Raw genomic sequence first — 13,258 nt, forward strand, 5'->3', positions numbered from 1 at the left:
AAGAAGAAGAAGAAGAAGAAGAAGAAGAAGAAGAAGAAGAAGAAGAAAAAGAAGAAGAAGAAGAAGAAGCAGCAGCAGAAGAAATATGATATGCCTGGTACATATAAGTGTCCATTAAACTTTAATTACCATTACTCTTACTGTTTTTAGAAACAGACCACCCTAGTCATTTTCACTGGGCTTACTGCAACAGGCTACTAATTGGGAGCTTACTGAGCAAAGAGGGTAGAAATATCAGTAACCTAACCTAGGAAAAGGTGAGCGAGAGAGGAAGGTCCCCCTGAAGGAGTGACATGCGGCAGAGAATTAAACACAAAGTCTGCGTTAGAGCAAGGGATGCTAGAGCATGCATTCTAGGGAATGTATCCAACACAGGGGATCGGTAAACATAGTGAGTTGTGATGAGTGAAGTGCAGGGGTGACTAAGAAGAGAAGTATGAGGCCACTGAAGGGAGTGACAAAGTGAGCAGGGGCCAGGACAGAGAACCAGGACCCTGAGTGCCATGTTAAGACAGCTGGGTTTATCCCCTTTCACCTCCTAAAATTTACACTCAGTGTTTTACAGTCAGGACACTCTTGTTTCTGAATTCCTAAAAGAATGTGACACAAATGGATTGCATCTCTTGTATTAGTCTTTTTCACCTGTTGGGAAAATGCTATTTCGATCGTAATATATTTTAAATGATCAGAGCTAGCTTTGCAAAAATGGTTCAGGGTAATTTCCCAAATTAACAGCATTCGGTAGACTATGTAATTCTATGCCAAATTATTTTTCTGTGAATAATTAATCAGAAGATCTTGGAAGTCAAATAGAAATGCAATTAAATTAATTCAGGTGTTAAACTACAGAAAAAATCATTCAGGTAGCTTTTAAACTTCAATTTGGAGAAATTAAGTGTCTATTTACAAATCCATTCTTTCATATTTTCACTATATTTGCTATAAATTCCTAGGTTAGAGTAATATCAAGGAAATAATATCAAGGAAATAAGTATTTCTATTTTTTAAAGATTTATGTATTTGACAGAGAGAGAGAACACGAGAGAGGGAACACAAGCAGGGGGAGTGGGAGAGGGAGAAGCAGGCTTCCCACAGAGCAGGGAGCCTGATGTGGGGCTCGATTCCAGGACCCGGGGATCATGACCTGAGCCGAAGGCAGACACTTAACCGACTGAGCCACCCAGGCGCCCCTATTTCTATTTTATTTTTAAAAAACAAACAAAAAAAGGTTTGAATGCATTCCTGAAGCAAATTCTACGGGGTAATAATACAACTGAAAAGGAATTTGGCCTTTCTGACTTTCAACGGTGTTCTTTACCACTGGGTCAGGCTGTTCTGTGTTTGTATAGTCCACAACTCAAAAGCCTTTATATATTATATGTAACTACGTACCAGATTGTAATTGCTGAAGAAGTTAGACTATAGCAATTTCCCCTCCTCTACAAAATTTCCCCAGTGATATATTAACTAAAAGAAATAAAATTTGGAATTTTCATCCTCTATACATAAAAATCAGGTCAATTCTAGATTAAAAATCATTAGATTAACCCCATTTTCACACAATTTGTGCTTTTTTGAAGGTATAAAACCATGCGTTTCCAATTGAACTTCATTCCACAACCAATAAAGAGAAAACACCTAGCAATACATTATATTTTAACGGACTATTTATTTAATTGGTTTTAGTTATAGATTCAATAATATTTTGTCCTCCGTCTAGAGTGTGGGATACACTTTAGCTTTTTGAGAAAAATTGTAACAGCTTGTCTTGGAAGTGGAGCTATTGAAAGCTCAATAGCTCCCCTTAGTGGTGTCATGCAAGAAATTCACCAAGAAGTCTCCTAAAGACCTCTGCGCACATTTCTAAACGTTCAGAAAAGTGTGAACTGATATTCACTATTTGAGTAATTCCCAACAAATAAATTCTATCTGTGATTCTGTGGAAGCAAATTTTTATAACCCTATTACATTTTAAAAGGTAATTTAGCATTTTCTATAGTTTTCATTTTTCACTTGGAACTTAAATAATACATAATTTAGGAAAAATAATTCAGGACTGTTTCTTTCTCTTTGTTCTTTTTCACATGTTTATTCCTTTTAGTTCATATTTGTATTTGAACAGGTTTTAAAAATACAACCTGCAACTAATTTTCATTTTGTATCTAAGTGTCTGTTCCAAATGCACCTAATCAGAAAACTTGCCTTAAAAACTAGTAGCTACAGTACGTCAAAAAACATACTTTATATATAAAAAGAAATTAAATGAGAAACCATGTGATGTGAAATAAACTTTGAGAGTATACATTTAAAGAAATTGGATCTTCTATTGGTCTACAGCTGTGGGTCTTATTCTCTACCAGAATAAACTCAGGGTGAATTTGTTAACTACAGGTTCCTGGTGCCCTCATAAGACCTACTGAATCATAAGCTCCAGGGGTGGGGCCTAGGAATATGTATTTCTCAAAGTCATCTATGCTTGGAAACCTGGCCTGCAGAAGGCCCTAGGAGGTACTTAGATAAATGACTATGTATTTCTGTACTAATAGGAAATAATTTCAGTATCTCAAAAATATCACCTATTCAATCATGTGATACTGATTTGCAATGAAATCTTACATAATACGTGGCTAGACTGATCTGCACAGAGATTTTAGTTACTCTTTCAAAAGTTAAGACTCAACACTGGGTATTATATAAGACTGATGAATCACTGACCTCTACCTCTGAAACCAATAATACATTATATGTTAATTGAATTTAAATTTTAAAAAAACGTTAAGGCTCAAAAATAAATACCTGTGCACTGTGTATACACCCTTTATGGATTCTAATTACAAAAGTGCCCCTGAAATAGGAAATAAGGTCACATGTCAGGATATCCTATTGGCCTTTTCTAAACTAGTCACAGAAACATCCACTCTGCCCTGCTCTCAGATTCTGATACTTGCCCTTTTCCCATTTTCAGTATCACTGATCCTCAGGACAAACTCCCAACATGGCAAATGAGTCCTGTACATCGTTCCAGCTTCTCTGAGTAATGTCCTATATTTAGACTCTGATCAAACCACGGAAGTCTACATTTTCAGTTCCCCAGATTCACCATGTCCTTGCATGCCTTCATTGACATACTGTTCACTGCCCGACATCCCCTTTTGCCCTCTTCGGCCTGGCAAACGCTCACTCATTCTGTAAGGCTCAAAAACATCACCCCATCTGGGGAGTCTTTTTTGATCTCCGTTGGCAGAGGTCAATGCTTTTCTTGCTGTGCTCCCATTAGGAGTTTGCACACTCCTCTCTCTCTATTTTATCATTAGCTTGTGACTATAATTATTGTGCCTATCTCCATGTCTCATTTGTATCCCCAAGTTGTAGCACACTTTTTGGCATGGAGTAGAAGCTTAATTCATGTTTTTGTAATGAGTTAATAATATCAGCGTTCACTTCTCCCATTATTAATGTGTGCCAGGCACTATGCTAAGCTCTTTACAAGCATCTCGTGTAAACTTTACAACATTTAGGAAGTAGTAATGATTATCCACATGTTAAATATCAGCTAATCCTGAGAAATACCAACAAATTGCCAAAAGTCACACAACTAGTTGGTGGCAGACCTAGAATTTGAGCACTGTGTTTTTCTGACCATAAAAACAGCAGTCTTAAACAAATGTTGCACCATAAAGGCTCAGGTCATACTTGATTGCTAAGAGCAATTTCTCTTGGATGGTCTCTATCCGACATCAACCTCATACCTGGAACATGGAGGGATGATGATCATTAGAACACTCTACAACCCAAATCTGGTGCATGTGTACACATGCATAATAGTGATATTGATTGAATATCAGTGATATTGATTGATTGATTTGAAACGCAGACACATATATAAGATAGTGATAAGTTTGCTTAGTTTGCAAACTTACCAAAAAAAGTATAAAACAACTATTGACCACATCAATAAAAAGTCATCAGAATAGAAAAAGAAGTCCCCTTTTAATGAAAACCTTACAAAATTTCCCAAATTGCACGTGATTTTTAGTGGATTACAGCCACTCTCCTGCATTTCTATTTTATTTCTTGGACAAGAGGAAAATATATTATTTATGCAAAAGGGTAGTTAGTGTTTCCAACCACTAACACATGGTGTGTAAAAAATAATAATCCCATTTTTCTATTGTGCAATAGCCCTCTGTTGGGCAACAATCATGTACAATGTGCTAGTTTCCTGTTACTTTACTAGAGCCTCCCCTTACACTCACTGCCCAGACTAAATAGTTATTCCTTGGCTAATAAAACTATAATACTGAGTTTCATGCTACTTCCAAAAATGTTTCTGCCTGTCTTAAGAAATAATCATATCAGTTTGCTAATAAGCAGAAATGCACTGTAAGTTGAATATGTTGTCACATGTGGCTAAAAAACATATAAATCAATCTGCGGCCAAGAAAGAAGCAATATATTTCTTATGCATTCAGAATATTATGGTTAAGATCACAGCTGTAAGACGTTGGACCATCATCAAGAGAACAATGTCAAACACTGAACTTTTGGATAATTTCCATAAAAATAACATTTTGTTTGGGGTCAGTAGTTTTTATGGAACTTTGGAATAATTTTCACTGACAATTTTTTTTAGAGTTGAACTTGAACACCTCCAAAATGCTCCTCAAAATGGAAATACTATGTAATCTAACCTTTGTGACCAGGTCCTTCTGAAAACCAAGCACATATCATGAAAACCAGCATTTCTCTCTTTCACGTTGTACAGTTTCATGAAAATTAAATTATGCTGCATACTCAGGAAGGTAAATTTACTCTTCAGTTTTCTCTGTTTAATTACCAAGTTCAAGTCATCAGCGCCTCAAATGTGTAATAATTAAAGCCAGAATGAGAAAAAGAAACTAGATTCCTTCCTCAGAAATTTTATCAATCCAGCAAATTCTTTCAAGTGAAAAGAATAATGGAACTGGTCAATCAGTGTACAACTAGTTCAGCTCTAGGTATAATGTCTTTTTAGAGTCCAAAATTTGGAGGTGCACTATGTTTAGCCCAACAAGGCAAGTTTTCATAAAGTAGTTGGAAGATTTTATAAATATAGTCTCAGACAAAGCTCACTGTAACATAAAATCATTAATCCAAGGAGATTTTTTTGGCCCAGGATACATATGCGGTATTAATAATATTGCTCCCTAGGATTCTGTAACCAGAGCTCAAGAAGAAGAAAGCCAAACCACTGTATTCAATATTTGCAGCCTTTTTCAGGACATGAAAATATTTTGGTTCTCTCATACAAATAAATTCTCCAAAATACTTTGTCTAAAATGATTTTTTGAAGACAGATACTAATTTCAAATTTTACATGGCTCAGTCTGTGGGGATGCACATTATCAGAATTTTTCCCACATCAAGGAGTAGTTGGTTCCTAGTTTTCATTTTCTATGATATTGACTTAATTCAGTAATTTCTCATTGGGATATATATACATATATAGTGATGGATCCTGCTAAAACCATGCCCTCAAAAATTATTTTGCACTGTAGACTAAATATTTATATATATAATGTTTACATGATAATAAAATACTTAGTTAATTCACTGTCTAGAAATAAATGAAAATAAGAGACAAAACAAAAAAAGAAATAAATGAAAACACCCCATCCAATTTGATGCAAGTCTCATGCACTTTGCTCAAATTACTCTCTTCCCCTAAAACTCTTAGCAATTTTCCAGTGCCAACAGAATGAAACAGTTCTTCTCCCTGGCTCCAGTCTATCTTGCAGTATGCCTTTCCACATCAAAACCTTCAAGGTCATGTTGATTCCACTTTTTAAAAATGCCCCGTACTGTGAATCTGAACTAAATCTATGCTTCAAATCCAGTTCAAGATCAGGGATCTCCATGGAATCTAGTGTATATCCAATAAATATTTGCTCATTTGAGTGAGAGAGACATAATGTTCCTGCCTGCATAGCTGATACCATAGGGTTATTGATAAGTTATAGTTAGCACTCTGCATGTAATTGCAAAGGAAATTAACTTCAACATATAAACATTTGCGTTGAAATAAAGTACATTTATCCTGGTATTTGCATATTTGTTATGTAAAGCAATTCTCCTTTAGTAGATGGCATGCAGTTATAAAAGCAGATTGCAAATATGTAACTGCTCCTTGGAAAATTTGAATACAAAGTAGTGCCTTAAATAGGAGTCAGATAACATATACACATTAAAGATTTCTTATATGGGGCGCCTGGGTGGCTCAGTCATTAAGCGTCTGCCTTCGGCTCAGGTCATGATCCCAGAGTCCTGGGATGGAGTCCTGCATCGGGCTCCCTGCTCAGCGGGGAGCCTGCTTCTCCCTCTGCCTGTCTCTCTCTCTGTCTCTTATGAATAAATAAATAAAATCTTTTAAAAAATTTCTTATATGACAAGAAATCTATTCAAAACTTTATATTAAATATTCATAAGTAACTACCATGTAAAATAATGATCAAACTTATAACTATAGAACCCTCTACTGTACAAAACTATCATATATTAACTGTTTCATTATATTTTGTGATCCATGTTCATATTTCTTGAAATATGGTACAGATTTAAACAAAAGTAGCTGAGTGAATGATTTAAATAGTAGATACTTGGTATCTATGGGTATGATATCCAACCTAAGAGAAATTTAACAAGTTTTTTAAAACTTAGAATAATGAAATAGAACATGATTGAATGTATTTTTAAAAGGTGTATTCTTTCATTTCAGGAAAAAAGGGAAGGGAGAGGAAAAGAAAAAAACCTAATAAAGAGGAAAGTAAGGACGCAATACCTGATAACAAAGGTCTGGAACCCAGCAGAGAAACTCCAGAACAACGAGAAAACAAAGACAAACAGCAGCAGAAGAAGCGAAAGGTCCAAGATAAACAACAGAAATCGGTATCGGTCAGCACTGTACATTAGAGGGTCCCATGAGATCGTTGTAAACTCATGATGCTGCTATCTCAACCAGATGCCCAGGACAGGTGCTCTAGCCATTAGGACCACAAATGGACAACGTGTCAGTTACTGCTCAGTCTCAACAACATTCCAAATAGTTGCTATAGTCTTCATACAAGCATAGTTAACAACAAAGAGCCAAAAGTTCAAAGAAGGGATGTTTTCAAATGGTTATCTTACATGCTTCTGTGCATTTCTAAGAGACAAGAAATTTTGTACATAATTATCAATAGGCTATAAGATGTAACAACATAATGATGACATCTGGAGAAGCAACATTTTTTCCCTATAAAAATCATTTTCAAGCTATTGCTTTAAGAAGCGAAAGATAGTTCTGCAAATTCAAAGATGCAGTATCCCTTCAAAGTAAATAAGAGATCAGGGAAGAGAAACATCTTTCAAAGTACGGTGTTGTTTTGTCCAGGACATCTAGAGAGTGATCAAATATTAGGGCCTGGCATTTGGGATCATAGGAATTATCACCACAGAAATGACTGTTTTCAGATCAGTTCTATTGCTCTCACCATGTCCTTCTGCAAGAAACAGGAGAGTGTACACCAGAGTTAAGCATTATGTATGGGATTGGAGAAAGGCAAAATGTGGAAGAAACCATAGCATTGGAGATGACTTCCGTGCTTTACAAAACTGTGAAGGGTTGTGATTACCTGGAACAGGTCTCCAATCGATGTCAGCACTGTGTGGTTCAGCCTCTGCTACCCCTTGGGTTATAGAAATCTGTACACATGTACCTGTAGCTTCCAAAAGCAAAATCATACTTATTAGAAGAAAATTCTGATTTCATAGAAAAACAAAAACTAGAGCAAGGAGAATAGAACATGTTTGCAAAGTCATGTGTGTTCTGAGTGAAAAACAATTTTATTACCTGCTTAATGGTCCACCTGGAACTAAAAGGGATACTACTTTCTAACAAGGTGTATCTAGTAGGGGGGAAAGCCACCACAATAAATATATTTGTTGATAGTTTTTAAAGTTTTGTTCATTTTGTTTTATTGTTTGTTTTATTGGAAAATTGTTATGCTTACAAACCATGAATTAGGAAAGGGAATTCTGTATCCTATGTAATCTGAACATATTACATTTCTCAATGCTTGCTTTTGGAATCCACCGTTTGTAAGTAGATAGAGATTTACTTATAGGGTATTAGGAGATATTTATTCAACTTTTCCCTTAATCAACAAAATTCTAATTCTAGGTGCATAGGCCTCCCGAAATGATTTCACTGCTCCCCCTTCATTGCTTAGAAATTAGCATCTTTCCTTGTATGTCAGTTCCTCCTGCATCTTGAACATTTGGCCTTTTCTTCTCCATATTTTCTCAGTCTGTGGATCTCTTTTGGGGATTGAAGTCACCCTAGCTGAAGGCCTCACCAGTGTTTCACAGAAGACACAGCCAGCCCAGGGCAGGAGGAGACATCTCTGAGCAAGCAGCACCGAATCTCGTGGCCCACCTTAACCTTCCTGTTGTAGTGGAAGGACGCACAGCTGTTCTGCCCACCACACTTCCTAGCCCTCTAAAGATCAATGCTTTCTGAAGAACTGGCAATGGCATCTGGCTTCTGGCTGCCTATCTCTGGTCACTCTTTTTCCACCAACTGTACTGTTCATGTGGACTGCTTGGCTTAATTCGTCTTTCACTTCTCTTGTTGTCTTCCAAGATATAAAATTTTTGAATGATGCATTTCTGTTTCTCACTTTGTGTTTTCTTTCCTAGTGTGCATGAGATAAGTGTTTCAACTAACTAGATCTATTCCCAATGTACGAAAATAATTCTATTTTCAACTACAGCTTATATCACCAAGGAGAAATAAACCTTTTCCTACAAAACTGTATTAAATGGAAGTATATTCCCATGTTCTAGAACTTTTGGATGGCTTCAGACTTCATCTTTGTCCTCAGTCTTATCTAGTCAAGCATAAGTGGCCGAATTATTTGTCTCTTTCTATGTTAATCATTCTCTCCATTCTTTCAAAAAGCAAATACTGGCAAGGTCTAGGCATGCAAATGCAGTGCTGGAAAAGGGTTAAATCAACCAGGACACAATAGTTGTGGCAATGACTATCATGTCTTCCTTTTGACTTAAGACTTACCCTGAAATCCTCCAGAAAACAGCAGACAATCTAAATCCTTGATGCAGCACTTAAATAAAAGTAGAATTATTGCAAAGGAAAAAATAAAAAGTAGCATTAATATTCATACTTTGGGGGAAATATAAATGAAGACAAAGATAACATCAATTTTAAACGTACCTGCAATAGATCTCGAGGCACATGGAAACATTATGATCGTCAAACAGGCAGCCTACTCAACTTTGAGCAAAAACTCATGATCAACTTCTGGTAAATTTCCCACACTAGTCACAGATAGCATTAACTCTCTGCTCTGATTATGTCTCTAGGATCTGGTGAACTGTTGATGGTAATGGATGGCTGGTAAATTCTCGATTCAAAGAGAATCGAAAGAGTGCAGCAACATAAATCTGGCTATGTCTGATCCACACTCCTGGTCTCCAAATTCTGCTTTATAACTCAGGGGAGGTCTGTCTTCTATAGTCAAAGTAAGGTTCTGGTCCCAGATATTAGCCATTAGCAAATCACCTGAGTGTTTTGGGTTCCCATTTTCTGTCTTTTTTTTTTTTTTAAAGATTTTATTTATTTGAGAGAGAGAGAGTGCGCAAACAAGCTGGGGAAGAGGCAGAGGAAGAGGGAGAAGCAGACTCCCCTCTGAGCAAGGAGCCCGATGCGGGACTCAGCCCTAGGACCCTGGATCCTAGGACCCTGGGATCATGACCTGAGCCGAAGGCAAATGCACCCACGTGCCCCATGGGCTCCCATTTTCTTAAGTGCAACATGAGAGAGGTGGGCTGAAGATGATTACTGGCAGGGGAGCATGTGACCTCTCTGTTAGCTCAGGGTGATGCCCCTAAGGAGTCCTCATCAGTGGCAGTGTCCTCTGGGTTCCTCAACACTGCTTTTTCCCAAACATGAAAGTGTATAGGCTCATAAAAGATACAGATTGAACTCTGATGTTACTGAATTAAAAGTTGTTCACATTAGTGGTTATTAAAATATTGAAATGAATAACATTGAGAAGGAAAAAAAGGAATATGTAAATAAATACAACTTACGCCAGAAAGCTTTCAGAATATCCTCACAAAGGGAGATCTCAAAGAAAATGGGAGATTCTCTATAGCTAAAGTTAGGCAGTCTGGGTTAACATCCCAGTTGTGCTACTTAATTGTCATAAACTGTGTGACCTTGAGCCAGTTGTGTGGGCTCTCAGAGCCTCCATTCCTCATCTGCAAAATGGAAATGACAACGCCTACCTTGGAAAGTTGTTAGGAGAATTGAAAGGCTCATTACTCAATATAAGAGTAAACTATATACAAATATGTACAAAATATACACATAAAATATACAAATAAATATCACTAAGAAGTAATGACTCATTTCACAAGTCACACATATAAGTTCAGTTTTATTTCTTGAGTAATGATGTGATAATATCCATATAAATGTACACATGTAATAATTTCAAGGTGTATACGTGAGTATCACCAAAATGAAATTGGTAATAGTAACTAAAATGCCAGTTTTATCTTAAAACCTCTTAAAATTGAGATATTACTAATTCTTTAAAATATGCATCTGCATTTTATCAGTGAACATAAATAAAAACACTCCACCTTTCCCATGGATATTTTAATAGCAGAGGAACTGACTAGACTCTTTCTCAAAACAATGGCAACTATTCTCTGCAAATTAGGAGAGAAAAGTCCTCTTCCTAAGGCTGATTTCTTACTTCAGAGTTCATCTGGAAGCCAAATCTATCCTTCACTGAATAAAATTAAATAAAGCTGGTGGTCAGATCAGTTGAGAATTTCCCATTGCAAGCATAACACTTCATCTCACCAAGTTAGATGTACTACTTTTTATTATATTTCTAAATTAGAAAAAAAAAGAAAAAAGACAAAAGTGTGCCTCCTTTGTGCTAGCCACTCACCCTTTGGCTAAGTTATATTATGTAATTGTCCCAAAAGCAGTCTGAGAGAATTACTGATCTCCTTGTTTTAAAAATGAGGAAATGGGGGCACAGGGAAGTGCCTAATGTCACACAAGTAGCAACCAGTAAGGCTGGAGGTCCCTCTCAGCTCTGGCTGACTCCAAAGCCCATTCTCTCTCCCCTACATCATATCCCATTAAAATCATATTTATTATTATTTCCAAGAATGTCCATGACACACATTATGGTAGTATTTTCCTGTGATCTGAATTAGCACCTCATGAAAAAGAAGCTAAGAAGTCCAATCACAGAGGCCTTAACCCAGGATAAGAGTCAACTCTGAATGTGTGTCTAAATGTGTGTGTGTGCCTGTATCTGTGTCTACATAGCTCTGAGCTCCAGAGGGCCTGTGGACTGGCTGGTGGAGCAGTGGATAGGATGAGGCCAGTGTGTTCAGACGGTAAAGGAGAAATGAGAATTATGTGCCATCAGCAGAAGACCAAAGTTTATAAACAGAAAGGGAACAGCAGGTATGGCTCCTTGGGGGAGTCCTGGATTGCTATATAGCCGTTTATGACTGTGGACTGGTGCTCAGCTTAGTTCTTTCTCAGTGTAAGCAAGGTATTTACCAGCATGACCACCTTGTCCTTAAGTCCTTTGTCAGAATTAAAATGATACAGGAAGAAACATCACGAGTCTTGCTTATTGTTGGAACTGCCAAAACAGCTTCCTTCAGATAATGCCTCATTTTCTCCCAGCTACTTGAGACATTCAAAATCAATATTTTAATTGTCACACACCTTTTCTTGCCTATCCTGTCTCTTAAGCATTTCAGAGATCCATATATCCATCATATAAACAGGTGAGAAGAAAAAAGGAAGGAATGAAAGGAAGGGAGGAAGGGAAAGAAGAGAAAGGAGGGAGGGAGGGAAGAAAAAAAGCAAAAGATAGTAACCACTTTTATTCATAGTCATTAAAATATGGTTGTAAGAGAACCTCAACCAGTAAAAATATTTCATTAGCTGGAAAATTGGTACATGATAATTTCAGAAGACAGAATTACATGACCATAAAATCATCTGATATATCAACAGCTTAAGAAATAATCTTACACTTCTCTATCTACAGCTGTATGCGATGAAAAATATTGTTGAAAACCATGTTGAGACAATCCAAGATACAGAATCATCCACAGAAGATTATGTTTTCCTTTTAAAAATAGAGAATTGGCAGATACATATTAGAAAAAAATTTAAGCTAAGCTGAATAATAAGTTTAATTACCAAAGTTTTCTTGCTAGTTGAGGTTTAATTGATGTACTAGCTTTTATACTATTAATAGCAGTTACTATTTTAGTCATCACTATCAAATTCCCATCCCAAATAGATTTTAAACAAGAGATAGATTTTTCAACCAGTTTAATAACTCATTAAAAATTTTACAGGAGTGGGGCGCCTGGGTGGCTCAGATGGTTAAGCGTCTGCCTTCGGCTCAGGTCATGATTCCAGGGTCCTGGGATCAAGTCCCGCATCGGGCTCCCTGCTCTGCGGGGAGCCTGCTTCTCCCTCTGCCTCTGCTTCTCTCTCTCTCTGACTCTCATGAATAAAAAAATAAAACATTTAAAAAATTTTTACAGGAGCATCTACCTCTATAATAAAATCAAAATAATGCAATACATTTATAAGTGCTTTGAAATTGTAAACACAATAAATATATAAGCTACTATTGTTTTTAGCCAGTCACTGAGCTGCAGCAACAGATGGCCTTTCCTCATTCCTCGCACTGTTGAACTCAATGGAAACTTTATTCTTAGAGGAAATTATGCATATCTTTCCAAAGAAGGAGTTAATGCAAGTACTAATGCTTGAAGTGACCACATATAAGAATGCAGCATGCGGCCTTTCCTTCTGGCATATTTGTCTTTAGTTGCTATCATTGGAGCTACGTCAAAAATAGAACTGGAGACACCACTTCACTTTGTAAATGTTGTGGTGCCCAGACATAATAACATAAGCTACTACTAAATTTTGAATCTATACCAGGGACAGTTTTGAGTCAGTTGATGGTACTATGCATGCTCTCTCCCCAGATCATGCATACCCTTGGTTGGTCCCAACATCCCAGAAGGTAGAAGCTCTGTAACAGCTCAGTCAACTATCTGGCTGTGACAGTCTCAAGATTTAAAAAAAAAAAAAAAAAAAGAAAGACTGTCACAGCTCAGTCAACTATCTGGCTGTGACAGTCTCAAGATTTGA

General features: G+C 36.8%; 1 protein-coding gene across 4 annotated transcripts in view; it reads left to right on the forward strand.

Annotated features, from left to right (window-relative positions):
- RSPO3 (R-spondin 3) overlaps window positions 1–8,858 on the forward strand; it is a 90,614-nt gene extending 81,756 nt beyond the window's left edge. For 2 of the 4 annotated variants that reach the window (XM_073893891.1, XM_073893892.1), the window contains exons 5-6: window positions 6,755–6,924; window positions 8,324–8,858. In XM_073893891.1, coding sequence (XP_073749992.1) covers window positions 6,755–6,924; window positions 8,324–8,359 — 206 coding nt within the window. In that variant the 3' untranslated portion in view covers window positions 8,360–8,858. The other 2 variants (XM_073893893.1, XM_025860878.2) reach the window with 2 other exon arrangements.
- Window positions 8,859–13,258: the final 4,400 nt, after the last annotated feature.

Source organism: Callorhinus ursinus, unplaced genomic scaffold (genome assembly GCF_003265705.2).
Source record: "Callorhinus ursinus isolate GAN/ISIS: 27379988/994484 unplaced genomic scaffold, GSC_fseal_2.0 scaffold6, whole genome shotgun sequence".
In the NCBI taxonomy this organism is placed as follows: Eukaryota; Metazoa; Chordata; class Mammalia; order Carnivora; family Otariidae; genus Callorhinus; species Callorhinus ursinus.